The following is a 14,883-nucleotide window of genomic DNA, read 5'->3' as shown; positions in this document are numbered from 1 at the left end:
GCGCAGGCGGCGGCCGGCGGAGAGGCTGACTGCAGCGCAGATTGGGTCAGGCACTTGCGAAGACAGCTCTCCAGAGCCGTCCCAGAAGCCCCCGCGCCACCGGGGTCCTAGCAGGCAGCGCCGCCTTCCGCCGCACGTGTCTGTGGAGAGATGCCCAAGTCCAAGCGCGACAAGAAAGGTGGGCGAAAGGGACGTTGGGACTCGGGGGGAGCTCCGCTGGCTGGGGGCCGGCTGCGATGGGGGCTGTGGGACCCTTGGGGGCAGGGAATGGGACACCCAGGCCTTCTCAAGGAGCTGCGCTGCTAGCGGGCGGCGGGGGCCCTTGGGGCACGGGGAGCATCCCAGGGGACTGGGGACTGGAGCCTGGTTGGGGCCAGGGAGCGGAGACCGCTTCGCCCGGCCTCGAGTGTTCTCCCAAGCCGTGCTGGACCAGGAAACAGCTTCTGAGTACCCAGACTACTCTCGATCTCTCCTTGATCCACTTTTCCACCTCGGCCCACCCCCCTTAGTTTTCTGTGCTGTCGCCACCCGGGCCGCCTCTCCCTTCATCCCAGACTTGCTCTCGCGTCTGGTTCTGTACTTGTAGCCCCTGTTGCCCGGCATGCTTATGATCCAGTCTTCATCCGGCAGACCTCATTTGTCAGTTCATATGGCAGGCACCTCCTAAGAGAGCATCCCGACTATGGTGGCCTCTCTCACACGGCTGGTTAGCACATTCACTCAAGTATTTAGGGCCTGGCACTCTCTAGGCATAGGAGGATACAGCAGTTACGAGGAAGGCCTAGAGCCCTTACAGAGTTTAACATTGTAGTCATGGGAAGTATGTCTCCCCTCATACCAAGAACCGAACAACTAATGTCAGGTAGTGATGAGTCCCATGGAGTAAAATTTAAACAGGTGATGTAATTTTGTATACTGTGACCAGAGAAAGTTTCTCTGATGAGGTGACAAATGAGCAGAAACCTGAAGAAAGGAAGTGAACAACCCATGGGGTTGCCTGGATATAATGGCTTTCCCAGGAGAGGAAATAGAAGTGCAAACACTGACTGACATGAGGGCAGTTTGACATGTCCTGGGACAAGAGACCAGTGTGATTGGAGCAGAGTGGGAAGAGTGGGCGGAACTTTTTAGACCTTTACAAGGAATTGCCTTTCAGATCCCGATGAAATGTGCAGCCATTCGAGAGGGCCTGAACAGAGGGATGACCGTAGTTTAGCTTTACTTTTAAAAGATTAGCCTCGTTGCCTTGTTGAGAATGGACTGGGTAGAGTGGAGGCAAGAATGGAAGCAGCAAGACCAGCAGCAATCCAAGACTGGCTGAGGTTGGTTCGGTCCACACTGTAGCAGCGGAAGTGATAGAAAATGGATCGTTGCTTTATGCTTGCCCTCAGCTTCACTTGCCCCTGACCGGTGGGACTGCCTTTCTGTATGCATGCCTTGTGAAGAGGGACTAAGTCCCAGGCAGGATAAATAAGAGGCAGCCTCTTCTTGGGGGCACCCTGGGCTTTGCATTTAATGTTTTAAGTGTGTGTGGGTTCTTTGAGGGGAGCCATGATGAGATCTGGCAAATGCCAAACCAAACCCTTCCTGGTAAGGGACCATTTGGGGCCCAGCTATTGTTACCTTAGGGGTGCCTACCTCTCCCCCAAAGTGGCATTGCTACATCCATGGGTCCAAACTGCAAAAGATGTAGCAGAGGAGGTCAGTGATGGGCCCCCAGACTAATTCATTCCACAGCAGAGGCCAACTATAGATGGCTCGGTGCACCATGGCCAAGAGCCGGAAGGGACCTGCCTCAGCCAGCAGGCTAGGTCTGCCACTGAAAGCACTCTGGAGCAGGAAGAAGCCCCACCCCCACCTCAGTACGGAATTCTAGGTTAAACTAAGAGGAGTGAAGGGATATCTAGTTTGTCTGCATAACAGGACATATATCAAAGGACCTCCAGGGTCAGGAATGACAGAAAACAGCACACTAGGACCCTGGAATGGCCTTGCTGCCTCTCCCCGTACTGGTTTGGTCCAGCCAATACTGGAGGTGAGAAAAAAATGAGTCTCTAGGACACCTAGCTTGTCTCTCATCACATCTCCTTTTTCTTTTTTGTATTAGTTTCCTTAACCAAAACTGCCAAGAAAGGCTTGGAACTGAAACAGAACCTGATCGAAGAGGTAAGAGCTTGTTCTTTGTATTTTCCCAGACCTTGTATTTGGTTAGAAATGTGGGTATAGGACTGTATGTTGGGGAAACATTCTCTTTAAAAGGAGAAAAGGAAAGGCCGGTCCAGCCCTTTTCCTCCAGTGGCAGCACCAATAAAAATTCTCAGAGTAATGATTTCCAGCTTTGACTGAGCTCTTCCTCTGCCCTGCACGGGGCTGTGTTCCACATGTATCATTCCACTTCATCCTTACATATGAGCTGACATTGTCACTGTTTTTGCGGTTGTGTAACTGAAGCTTACAGAGATTTGTTAGTCTGCCTGATGTCAAAAAACTGGGAGTTGTCAGATGTGAGTAAATGCTGGGGCTCAGGCTGGATAAGAAGGGTGTCTCCTCCAACACAAAGATTCTGTTCCCTTGAGGCCACCTCCTCATACTGCGGCCAGCAATGTGGACAGAGCAGGGTGGTGAAGGAAGTGGCCGCAGATGAGTCAGAAACCTGGGAAAACCTGGGATCTTGACCCATGGCTCAGCTTCCTGGACACTTTGAGGTCATGTCTGCTCTGCTCAGGGGTCCCGGCTTAGAGGCCTCCAGTTCTGAACTTCCTGTCGTAAGGGACCTGGAGCATATTCTTTCCCATCGGAGGCCGGAGTGTTGCCCTGCCAATGGTGCCCCTTGAACTTCAGAGCCCCCTGAATTATTCCACAGCTTCGGAAATGTGTGGACACGTACAAGTACCTTTTCATCTTCTCCGTGGCCAACATGCGGAACAGCAAGCTGAAGGACATCCGGAACGCCTGGAAGCACAGCCGGTGAGCAGGCGGCGGGCGGGGCCCTTTTGAGCGTGGAAAGGCGTTCTGCTCAAAGCACAGAGGCAGTTACTGTCTCTGGTTCCGAGTGACATAGATGGCATCTTAAGGACAAAGTGCCATGCCCCCACTGGAGGGCACTTTGTAACTGTGATAGCTGGTTTTGCACTGAACTTCTTGTGGGGGCCAGACTTGGTCATTGCTCAGGGAATGTTTGAGCATTGGCCCTTCCAGAAAAAGGGGCTCCTTACCCCTAAGGTCTGGTTTTTTTAGGAACCCCTGTCAGTTTCAGGTCAGGGTGTGCTCTGGGAAGCCACAGGACCCAACAGCAGGCTCTACAAGCCACATGGCGAGTATCTGTCCTTGGGCTGGAATGACGGCAGTGCGGATGGCGATTCTGGTCTTCTTTTGCTGCGCCAGCACTGGTTCAGACCATTAAAGGGGCCTCTTCCATATGTTCAGACAGGGAGGGCAGATATCCACATTAATTGTGAATGTCAGGTCTGTAGGCAGGAAATAGTGGACTGGAGACAGTGGCAGGGCTCCATGGAAGAAGTGGGGTCTGACCATTCCTCCAGCTACAAAGCCGGAGTAGAGCTGGTTTGCTCTTAACTGAGGCAGGCCACCTCCTTCACGGATCCCTCCTCTCCCCGCAGGATGTTCTTTGGCAAAAACAAAGTGATGATGGTGGCCTTAGGTCGAAGCCCAGCGGATGAGTACAAAGACAACCTCCATCAGGTGAGTCTGGCCCTCACTAGGAGGGATCAAAGCTGCCTTCTCTCCTGCTGCTCTGACAGGACATGCATCCCAGCCGGCTGGGGAAAGCAAGGTCTGGCTTAAAGCACCGGCTCTCCTTTAACTTCGGTCCAGCTGTGACCATCTAAAATGCCTCCGGATATTGCCAAATGTGAGGGGCGGGGGTGAAAATTGTCCCCAGTCTAAAACCACTGCTCTAATGCGACCCGACCTACCCACTTTTGTTCTTTAGGTCAGCAAGAAGTTGAGGGGTGAAGTTGGCCTCCTTTTCACCAATCGCACGAAGGAGGAAGTGAATGAGTGAGTGTGTTGGGGGCATGGTGGGGAAGAGAGAGGTGGTGAGGACTCTGGGGACAGAATAATCCAGGGACTTTGTCCAGTGGAGACATGAGCTGGTTCCTGGAACCCACTACCAAGTCTTTGATCCTAGCTCTGACTTCCAGTGGGCTGATGGGCCAGTCAGGAACCTCCCCTCCCACGCTTTTCCTTCTCCTAAGGTGGTTCACGAAATATGCGGAAATGGACTACGCCCGGGCTGGAAACAGAGCCACGTTCACCGTGAACCTGGACCCGGGGCCCCTGGAGCAGTTCCCCCACTCCATGGAGCCCCAGCTGAGGCAGCTCGGCCTGCCCACCGCCCTCAAGAAGGGTACGGGGAGGCCCCTGGAGCTGAAACATCACAGCCGAGTGGCCCAGAGCACAGGCTCCCAAACCTGACAGGCCCCGCTCCTCCCCTTTCTGGCTGAGCAGGTTATTTCTACCAGCTTCCATTCTCTCATGAGAAAGTGGGGCTGAGTGTCTGCCTCATGGTTGACAGTAACTTGAGATAATGGGAGAGGCCGCTGAGCACAGATTAATCCGTGCCTCTATGTGTGCTGCATTGGTGGGGAGAAGCAGATTCTTCCCAACTGGGAGCAGACAGCAAGCTCTGCCAGAAGTAACTGCTTGCCCCCCACCCCCACCCCACCCCCCATAGGTGTGGTGACCCTGCTGTCCGACTACGAGGTGTGCAAGGAGGGCGACGTGCTGACCCCAGAGCAGGCGCGTGTGCTGGTGAGTCGGGCCTGGGCCCTCCCAGCAGTCTGCAGACTGTGTAGCGGGAGGGACAGACTCCTGATCACACCCGCTCCTCCTGACTTGGTTCCTTTGTCTCTTGCAGAAGCTTTTCGGCTATGAGATGGCTGAATTCAAGGTGACCATCAAATACATGTGGGATGCACAGTCTGGAAGGTTCCAACAGATGGGAGATGACTTGCCAGAGAGCGCGTCCGAGTCGGCGGAAGAGTCAGAGGAAGATGATGACTGATGATGGGCACGTGGACTGAGGGCCACCCGGCCATGCCAGCTGTCATCCTGACCACACTGGACTGATGCTGCCCCTCTTGGAGCAGCTATTTGTTGCTGTGATGAAGACAAGAGGGCGATAGGGACAGACTGTTTCCCTACAAAGAATAAAACTGTCTGTAGGGTGTCTCCCTGTAGATGGCAAAGGAACTTTTCTCAGAAAAAAAGGCCTTTGGGTTTGGACTTTTGTTCGGATTCTTGGGGTTCCTTTTCACAACCTGCGTCAGCTTCCAGCACTAGTTCCTGCGAGACTTCTGAGCCCAGGAGAGCAGCCTCGGGCTTCTCTTCCCTGGCCCTCAGTGCCCTTGCTTGAAACAAGTTTGCTGAGGAAATCAGGCACGCTGGCCCTGACTGGCATGGCTCAGTTGAGCATCGTGCCATGCACTGAGAGGTTGTGGGCTCAGTCCCCAGTAAGGGGTGGGCAAGAGACAGCTGATCTGTTTCTCGTTGATGTTTCTCTTCATGCCCCTTCCTCTCTCTAAAATCAATAAAATAAAAACATTTTATACAGAGAAAAGCAGGCAGTTTGGCTCCTATTCCTACCCCTACACACACTCCCAAACCAGAGCTGACAAGCTTCTGGAGGACCAAGTGACAGAGGCTTTAGCTGGGACCAGAGTAAAGCCCCTGGGGAAATCGAGTGTTAATGTTCCAGAGCATCCTGGGAGGTCTTGGCGGTGACTCTAATGATAGTGGGTTTTTTGCCCAAATTGTTCTATTTGTAAAGGACTCCATGAGACCATTTCTGAACAGAAAACCTACTTCAAGTTCAATGGCCATTTACCCTGTGTGGAAGGGCCACCTGCAGTCCCTCCTGAGAGGTCAGCGCAGGAGGCGGGGAGCCCTTCCCACTGCCTCTGTCCTTCAATGGGGGTCCATACTCCTGCGCCCTTCTCCCCAGGCCTTAGGAAGACAGGCTGCTGGCAGCAGAAGAAAGCTCACCAGGTGTGCTGGGGCCTGGGCTACCCCGGTGCCTGCTTTATTCAGACCGGAAATGCTGGAGCAACTCACGGCCCCAGCCTTGACATTTTGTGAAGGCAACTGGGAGTATTCCAAGAATATAGGAAACATTTGTGAACAGATGATGAGAAAGAACAGGCTAAACAAAGCCGCATAAGGCCAGGGTGAGAACGAAAGGGACCCTCTGCCACCACGTCAGGACGAGGCCTAACGGAAGTAGTTGGGACACTCATGGGCAACCAGGTGCCAGGCCTGATCAAAGGCCTGCACAACGGCTGGCTCCAGGGGCCCTTCCTCGGTCGCTGCCAGGTTCTGCTCCAGCTGCTCCAGGCTGGACATGCCCAGGATGACCGCATCCCTGTGGGCGCCCTGGAAGAGGAGATGGACAGACGTCAACACACCAGTACACAGTGCTGCCGTCATGCACACCCGGCCAGCCCCGCCCCTGCTGGATTTGGGTCTGATATCTGTATATACCCTTTTCTACTCCAGAAAAAACTTACCTTGTCTTCTAACAGCTCTAAAGCCCTGCCTCCAGCCTCAGCAGACAGAACTAACTTCAGAGCTTCTGCACTCGGCAGCTGGGTAAACCTGGGTTACTTACTTGGCCTTGAAGGCTGATTGTGGGAATTAAGTTTGTGAAATATTTTGCTTCAGGCCTGGCACTTAACAGGTGCTCAGTAAAGGGAGCCAGACAATGCCCCAGCTGGGGAGGTGAAAAGGAACAGCAGGGAGAGGACAACCCCACCAGGGACAGAGCTCGACGCTGCAGAGCCGGCAACCAAGGATGGAATAAATGTTAATGGCTAAAAAATGTAGGTCTCAGATATCCATGCCCAGTCACATGTACCAGTGGACCCTGGTCAAGTGTAATAGCCTCTGTGCCAGTTTCCTTAATAAAATTGGGATTAAGTTGCCTTAGCCAAGTGGCTCAATTGGTTGGAGCATCATCCAGTACACCAAAAGGCTGCAGGTTCGATTCCTGGTCAGGGCACATACCAGTTGCAGCATATACCAGAGGCAACCAATCAGTTTCTCCCATCAATGTTTCTTTCTCTCCACCCCACCCATCTCCCTTCCTCTCTTTAAAAAAAAAAAAAAAAAAAAAAAATCAGTCTTCCGAGTGAGGATGAAAAAATAAAAATAAAATTAGTGCTAAACCTAATAAAGCCAATAGTATTTGTGACAGAGCACTAAAGGAACTTAAGAACAAGATTACCACCCAAAAGAACTGGGCCATGGAGAGATTTCAGAGAAAGCAAAGTTACCAAATAATTGTATAGTCCTCTCCCTTCTTCCATTCCTCCACCCTCCCTCTCCCCTCCAAAAAAGGGAAAACAGAAGCAGAGCCTCCTGGGAAGGCTAGGTTACCTGGAGCTGTGAGTGGTGGTACATCCACTGCAAGGCAGCTGAAGTCATGCTGGGGGCACTGGTGCCATAGGCAGCCTGCAGGGCCTTCTCCACCAGGGCAATGGCCTTGAAGTGGTGCTCCTTCCAGAAGCTGGGCAGGTGAGGGGGGTGGCACAGAGGTCAGTAGTATAGGGTCAGTCACACTGGGGGCCACAGGCCAAGAGCCAACCAGGGCAGCTATGCCCACCCAACCCCACAGCATGGTGTCTAGGGTGGTGGAGGGCAGTGTCCTCTCTAGCAGTGGGTCTCTTGCCTTATTAGACAGCAGAAACATTTAGGATGTGGCCCCCTCCCCAGAGACCTTCACAACATCTTTATTCCCAAGAACACGGAGCCTGCCCTCACTTTCCCAGGGAGCAAAGGCAGCTGGTGCAGGGGCCCCAGACCTCCTGAGCCTCAATCCAGGGCTCTTTCCTTCCCTCTTGGCAAGTGATGACCTGGAACACCCGGCATTAGGTCCAGGGGTCCTCATTTCCTCCCAGAGGTCCCCCCAAAAAACAAGAACCCCACAGAGGGTGTGGGAATCCCTGCAGGAATCCAGACACATAGGTCCAGGCTGCAAGGGAAGGCCTGGAGCCCACAGGAAAGCAGCCTGGAACTCCTCCACTCAGATAACAGGACAACAGCCCCCACACCCAAACCCCCCAATGCAGACTTCTCCGCTCACCGGTCCCTGTAGATCTCAGACCAGGTATTCCCGAAGAAGCGGCCCACAGGCTGTTTCCCGTCCTTGTCCTCATACTTGTACTTGCCGGTCAGCAGGCCCCCTGGGGGAAGGCTGCCATCAGACCCCCTGACCTGCCTTGTTCCCAGAGGCTCTTCTGGACTGGACAGGGGTTGGGGGACCAGGAGGAATGGAAGACACAGCCCAGCCTCTTGTCAAACACCTCCCTGCCCCCCAGGGCCAGGAATGCCCACCCGCCCCGGGAGGAGCCTTGTCCCTACAGCCCGTACCTGCCAAGGGGTTGTAGGCGTAGAATCTCAGGCCGAAGTGCCTGAGGCAGGGGAAGAGCTCCGTTTCCACCTGCCGGGTGGTGGCGTTGTACATGCCCTGCAGGGAGAAGGGCCGGCTAGACGGGGTGCACAAGTCAAGGGAAAGGGACCCCAGCAACCACCTTTATTTTTTTATCTTTTTTAATATATATTTTATTGATTTCTTACAGAGAGGAAGGGAGAGGGATAGAAAGTTAGAAACATCGATGAGAGAGAAACATCGACCAGCTGCCTCCTGCACACCCCCACTGGGGACGTGCCGCAACCAAGGTACATGCCCTTGACCGGAATCGAACCTGGGACCTTTCAGTCCGCAGGCTGATGCTCTATCCACTGAGCCAAACTGGTTTCGGCCCAGCAACCTCCTTTCGTCAAAACCTGCCCAGGACTTCAGCAATGATTTCCCAGGTCATTCCCAGAGCGGTGGTAGGGGATGGGGAGACAGAGTTGGGCCCCAGGAAGGGAAACTAGACGAGAGCTATCATTCCACAAATATCTGTGGGTGCCACGGTGGGAGGGCCACTGGGCTTCCACACACAAGTCTCTGTCCCCCAGAGATGTTAGAGGCGAGTTAAGACAGGGAGAGGAGACAGATGATGACAACAAAGGCGGATTCTAGGATTATAGCAGGTGCTCACGGAACATGACGATTAGATCTGGAGATTAGAGGCCCCGCTGGGGCATCAGGAAGGAGCACTTCTACCAGGGCGAAGGGGGGAGTGTTCCAGGCTGATGTGCAGAGCAAGGAAGCAGGAAGGATGGGACCAAGGTAGGCAAAAAGGGGAGCCAGGGCCAGAGCGAGCGAGTACTGGCTGGCCAGGCTGAGGAGCTTGCATGTCATCCCAAGGGCACCTGGGGCTCATGTGCAAGGTTGTGAGCAGGGGAATGGATGCTGTGGAGAGGGCATGGGGTCAGTCAGAGGGGCCAAGAGAAGTTGGGATCAGCAGGAGCTGTGGAGGCCAAGGCCTCTGCAGACCTGCCCCGCACCTGGTACACAGTGGGGAGGATCCAGCCGTTGCTCTTACAGAGGGTACAGATCTCAGCCACCTCCCAGGCTGCGTAGTTGGAGAGGCCAAGCTCCACAAACTTGCCCTGCAGGGGAGAGGGGGTGGTCAGGACCCAACACATCCCAGGAGCCCAGGAAGACAAGACCACAGTGAGGACCCTAGGAGTGACCCTTTAGGACAGCCCTGGATTATGACAGGCCAGAGGGAGCACAGACCCCCTCCCGGAGCCCGGGACACCACCCTCACCTCCTGGTGCAGCTGGTGGCAGGCGCGTAGCGTTTCTTCCACGGGCGTGCCGTGGTCAGGCGCGTGCAGGTAGAACAGGTCCACCTGGGAGCACTGCAGCCGCTTCAGTGATGTCTCCAGCTGCGACCGGAGGCTGTCCGGCTTCAGCGACTTCCCGTCCCAGGGATTGGCCTTAGTGGCGATTTTCACTTTGGGGGAGAATGTAATAGTTGAGAGACTTATTATAACCACTTGTTAGCCACGTGACCCTGGCTAAATTATTTAAGTTCCCTGAGCCTCGAGTCTATAACCTGTAAAATAGGCATAATAATGGTGCTATCTTTATTGGGAGATCATAAGGATGAACTACATGATCGTACACGTAAGTTCTCAATGTTCACTGCTGTTATAGTAACTACTAGAGGCCCGGTGCATGAATTCATGCATGAGTGGGGTCCTTCAGCATGGTCAGCAATCAGAGCCAATCAGGGCCATCTCGCCCAGTCCCAATTAGGACCCATATAGTGCCAGCTGGGGCGGGGACACACACACACACACACACACACACACACACACACCAACGGACTATGGGAGGTTGGCTGTGGGAGCTCACTGACCACCAGGGGGCAGCTTCAGCATTGAGCATCTGCCCCCTGGTGGTCAGTGTGGTCCTTCAGTCACTTAGACATATATATAAATATATGCATATAGACTATTAGTCATCAAACTGCTGGCTGTGCCAAGCCTTGCACTGGAAGCTGAGTACACTGAGATGAACTAAACACACTTGAGGAGCTCAGCGTCTAGGTGAGGTTACAATACAGTAAATGCACTGAAAAGCACCACTGCCAAAGGAGCCCAGAGAAGAGGTATGTGTTCAGCCTGGGACTGCCAGGGAAGGCTTCCCTGTGGACTAACTCCCAAGCTGAGTCAACAAGGAAGGACGGAAAGCACATTCCAGAGGGTGAGAACACAGGCAAAATCAAACACAAGGCAACACAGTCTGTGAAGGGCCATACAGGCCATACTTGGCAATTCTGAGTGACAAGAGCATAAACTCCAGGCATGGAGCAATGGGACAAGAGAGTAGAGAAAGGGCACGGGCCTTAGCCCAGAGGGCTTTCTCAGATACCGTCACCCAGTAGCATGCGTTCAGCACTCTGGCTGCAGTACACAGGAAAAACTCAAGGGGGCGGGCCTGGAAATATCAAGACAGGTAAAGAGGCTGCTGGGAGAATTTAGGGCTGAGGTGTGTCTGCCTTTGAGAGACAAGCAGAAGGCAAAATGAACAGAAGGCAATTATAGTTTCCCTCCCCTTCCAGACTCATGGAAGCATGCACACGCGCGCACACACACACACACACACACACACACACACACACACACCACTGCAGTCTCCATCGCCATGAGAATGAGACGGTTTGCTCTGCCACGCAGGCAGCGTGGGGATGCTATGAAGAATGCTGGCTGTCTGGACGGGTGGGTAGATGGAGTCTGCACTTTTCACACTTGCCAAAGGCAACTCAGCAGTTCGGGGGGAAGTCATCAGACCACTTCACATGAGGGAACAAGGCCCAGTTCTCCATTCCCCTGCAAGCTTAGAGTGAACTTTGCCTCGGATCCGACCTGAGGACTTTGGCCCAGGGAGCCTGGCCTCAAAGAAGGAGCAGAGGAGGACTGGAAGAGAAACACCAATTCAGAAACAAAACCTGCATTATCCACGAGAGGCAGCCAGGTGAACTAGAAAGTGCGAGTCTGAGATACACCTGGCCTGAGATACACATTCTCATTCGGTTCCTCCAGACCCACCAAGCCATGAACCTAAGGGCCCAGAGGGGAAGCCCCACCAGGGCTGGGAAAGAAGAGCCTCAGGGGCAAAGTGTGGCAGGGTTAGGGGCAACAATAGAATATTGGGGACTGGCTATAGTTATGTGGACAAAGGAGGCCACATGCTAACCCGACAAACTCAAGGAAGGCCTGCATGGCAGTCTTGCAGATTCTAAGATGTAAAGTGACCACAAAGATGGTCGGAAATTAAAACTTTAACTGAAAGCAGTGATGGGTAGTTCCGTCCTAGGCTTAGGCTGGTATCTTCCCAGACAAGGTCAATCTTTACCTTCACTGAGCCAATGTCTTTTTGCATCTAGGATAACATAGCCTTGAACTATCTGGGTAACTTGTAACTTCCCTTTTTTCTGGACCCCTCAGGACACAACCAAATGCCCTGGGCAGCAGGACAGAAGCCACAATTCCTTCATTGTTATTGTTATCATGTTAATTGTTGCCTGTTAACTACCCTGTGCCCACCTCAGTAAAAGAAATACTGTCTTATCATTTTACTTTTTATCCAATTCCAGAGTTGTCCTCTCCACCCCCCCAACCCCCCACCACGCCCCCTTTGCTGGCTCCCGCCTCTCTAATCTATCACCAGTGGAGTTCATGGAGCCCACTTAGTCTCCTCCTCTGAATGTAATGATAAAACAAGGTGAAAAACCACCATTCTCCGGAGCACTATCCCAGTCCTCTGAGATTCTGCTTCCCGGCAACTGTTTGGCTCAAATAAACTCACAAAAAATCTTTACAGGTTTGAATGTTTTTACGTTGTTATAAGAAATATTACTCATGCTGTTAACCGTGAATGTTTAGTTCTGAGTAAAGAAAGCACATTCTAACCTGGCTGGGAGTAGTATGCCCCTGGGGCCCAGGAGTCACAGTCACCATTGGACCTGGGCGTGACCTTTGGAATGTAGGCCATTCTCATTCAAAAACTGCCTATTATCACAGAAAGATTAACTATCTTAACTCTCTCAAACAAGAGAGTCCCACCCCAGCCCTCCCCGCCTACATCCCCAGGTAATCTTTGCCCTCCCCACTATAAGCAGCTGGCTTATGGGGGGGGGGGGGGGTCACAGAGCAGATTTTTGTGGACAACCTGCTGCTCTCCCATACTGCATGTGTGATTGGAATAAACGCTCATGTGGTTGGTTCAACGCTGTCTCTGCTAAATTGGATCAAGTAGTGACAGGCAGCCCAGACCCCTTAGTTGTCCGGTTACAATACTAGCTAGCATTTACTGGGCCCCACTATATGCATCGTACTAGTCACTTGTAATGGCATCGGGCTAATGAGGGACAGCCCCTACACACACACACACACACACACACACACACACACACTTCCCCCTTTCAAGCTACACCTGCCCTGCTGGCCGTCCTTCTGTTACAGGCACCTCTTACGGACACTAGAGAGGGGTTCCCGGACAGGACAGCCCCCTGAGCCAGTGGGAGAGGGCTGTCCTCAACCTTGATTCTTTTTAAAAATATATATATATATTATTAATTTTTTACAGAGAGGAAGAAAGAGGGATAGAGAGTTAGAAACATCTATGAGAGAGAAGCATCTATCAGCTGCCTACTGCACGCCCCCTACTGGGGATGTGCCCGCAACCCAAGTACATGCCCTTGACGGGAATCGAACCTGGGACCTTTCAGTCCGCAGGCTGATGCTCTATCCACTGAGCCAAACCGGTTTCGGCTCTCAGTTAATCTTAAGAGCAAGTTGGGTAGGGGTCTGAGGTGTTCTATACCCTCCTGTTTACAGGCTTCAAACTTTCTCTGCTGACTGTTTTGATACAGATTAATTCTCAAGGCCCCTTTTTTTATTTTGCTGTGGCCTTCCCAGAATTCATGAAAAGCACCTGGCACCGTTATCTTGCCAAGCCTTGTGACTGCTGGCTTCTCTGCTTAGGGAGTAAGACTGTCCTTTTTCCTCTCCCCTTTGCCCTCCCTTTCTGCATCTCTCATGAGGGAGGTTTTTTAAATCCTTTGCTCAGTGTCCTTGGCTGGGGAAGATAATGGTTTGTTAGTTACGAGCTGGCTGCAAACTGCCCACAGCTTGGCCTTGTGTTAACTTCCCTGTCTCAGTTTCCCTACCCCTCTGCCCTGGAATCCTGTAACAACTCCTCACCCCAGGCACTCTGCATTTCCAGTCCTAGTCTTGGCACAGCTGTGCCCTCAGCTCGAATGCCCCTTTCAGCCACTCTGCCCAGCAAACCACTACTGACCCCTTAGGGTCCAGCTCCATGTTCTCTTCCCTTCCCTGGTGCCCCCTCCCCTCCTTTCCCCACCGTGCTGCCCCTCCTGGGTGCCCCAGTAATCCCTGGCTTCAATCTTCACCACTACACTGAGCTCCCCGGAGGTGTTAGTCACTTTCCTTCCTATGACCCCATAAAAAGCCTGGCATGGGCTATCTTACCCCCTCACACCTCCATCTCTGCCCCCCTCAGCCCAGCCTGCTACTGCATCGCTACAGCTCTCCCTGAGAGCGCCAAGGGGACTGCCAACTGAACTGAGCGAAGTCTAGGGACTGCCAACTGAACCGGGCAAAGTCTAGGGGCTGCCAACCGAACCGAGCAAAGTCTAGGAAGAGAAAAGGGTACTCGGGGAGCATAGGCAAGGCACCTGGGCCTGGGTATGGGCGCCGGGCACGATTGGAGGTGTGGACAGCATAGCTCTGGAGGCCAGTGCCTCAGAGAGGTGCCCCAAGAAAGCAAAAGGGTAGAAAGCTAAGGGATAGACCAGACTTGGGAGTTCCTGAGTTGCAACCCCTAAAGGAGAAGGGAAGGGGGAAGGTGATCAGGACTAAGCACTGCCCAGCCGTCGGGCTATCCGTGCCCCGGGCCTGAGGAGCCGGGATTCAACTCACAGTTACCAGGCGGCCAGGGGGAGGGGACGACGCTGTGTGTCCCGACCCGGGTCGGTGCACAGTGGCCCGGGCCTGGCCAGCGTCCTGCACGGGGCAGGAGGGAGTCCGGGGGGCCGGGCGCGGGCACCAGCGTTACCTTTGCAGTCGCCGCCGCCCAGGCCGAGCCCCAGGCCGCCCAGGATGCTCTCGGACTGGCCGTCGCTGTACATGAAGGCCGTGTCCAGCTCCGTGTGGCCGCGCTCCAGGAAGGCGCGCACGGCCGCGGCGCTGGCGGGCGCGTCCATGCGGCGCCCCATCTCCATGGTGCCCAGCACGGTGGCCGGCCGGGCCGCGGAGCCCGAGGCGGGCCGCGGCGGCGGCCGGGACATGGCGGCGGCGGCACCGGCGCTGCGGGCCTGCGGGGACCCGCGGCTACGAGCGCAGCGAACCGCGGCGCGGCCCACGGCGCGAGACACCGCGCGCAGCATGGGGTGCGCGCCTGCGCGCTGGGGCGCCGGGGACCCCGCCCCCGCGGCGGGGA

The 14,883-nt window shown here is 54.1% G+C and overlaps 2 protein-coding genes across 2 annotated transcripts; one reads left to right on the top strand and one right to left on the bottom strand.

The window, feature by feature from the left end:
- The first annotated feature begins 7 nt into the window (after positions 1-7).
- Positions 8-6,353, top strand: MRTO4 (MRT4 homolog, ribosome maturation factor). The gene is made up of 8 exons (XM_036448630.2): positions 8-178; positions 2,108-2,166; positions 2,864-2,967; positions 3,621-3,702; positions 3,953-4,020; positions 4,218-4,369; positions 4,697-4,773; positions 4,880-6,353. The coding sequence occupies exons 1-8, from the start codon at positions 151-153 to the stop codon at positions 5,024-5,026; spliced, it is 717 nt and encodes a 238-aa protein (XP_036304523.1). The 5' UTR covers positions 8-150; the 3' UTR covers positions 5,027-6,353.
- On the bottom strand, positions 6,010-14,873 carry LOC118724892 (aflatoxin B1 aldehyde reductase member 2). The gene is made up of 7 exons (XM_036448621.2): positions 14,500-14,873; positions 9,681-9,868; positions 9,415-9,519; positions 8,389-8,485; positions 8,102-8,201; positions 7,396-7,525; positions 6,010-6,393 (listed from the first exon to the last, which is right to left on the bottom strand). Exons 1-7 carry the CDS (start codon positions 14,828-14,830, stop codon positions 6,232-6,234), a joined length of 1,113 nt encoding a protein of 370 aa, XP_036304514.1. The 5' UTR covers positions 14,831-14,873; the 3' UTR covers positions 6,010-6,231.
- Between the last annotated feature and the right edge of the window lie 10 nt (positions 14,874-14,883).

This window comes from Pipistrellus kuhlii, unplaced genomic scaffold, assembly GCF_014108245.1.
Source record: "Pipistrellus kuhlii isolate mPipKuh1 unplaced genomic scaffold, mPipKuh1.p scaffold_m20_p_2, whole genome shotgun sequence".
NCBI lineage: Eukaryota > Metazoa > Chordata > Mammalia > Chiroptera > Vespertilionidae > Pipistrellus > Pipistrellus kuhlii.
Note: the sequence above shows the minus strand (reverse complement) of the source record. Positions and strands in the feature narration are given on the sequence as shown.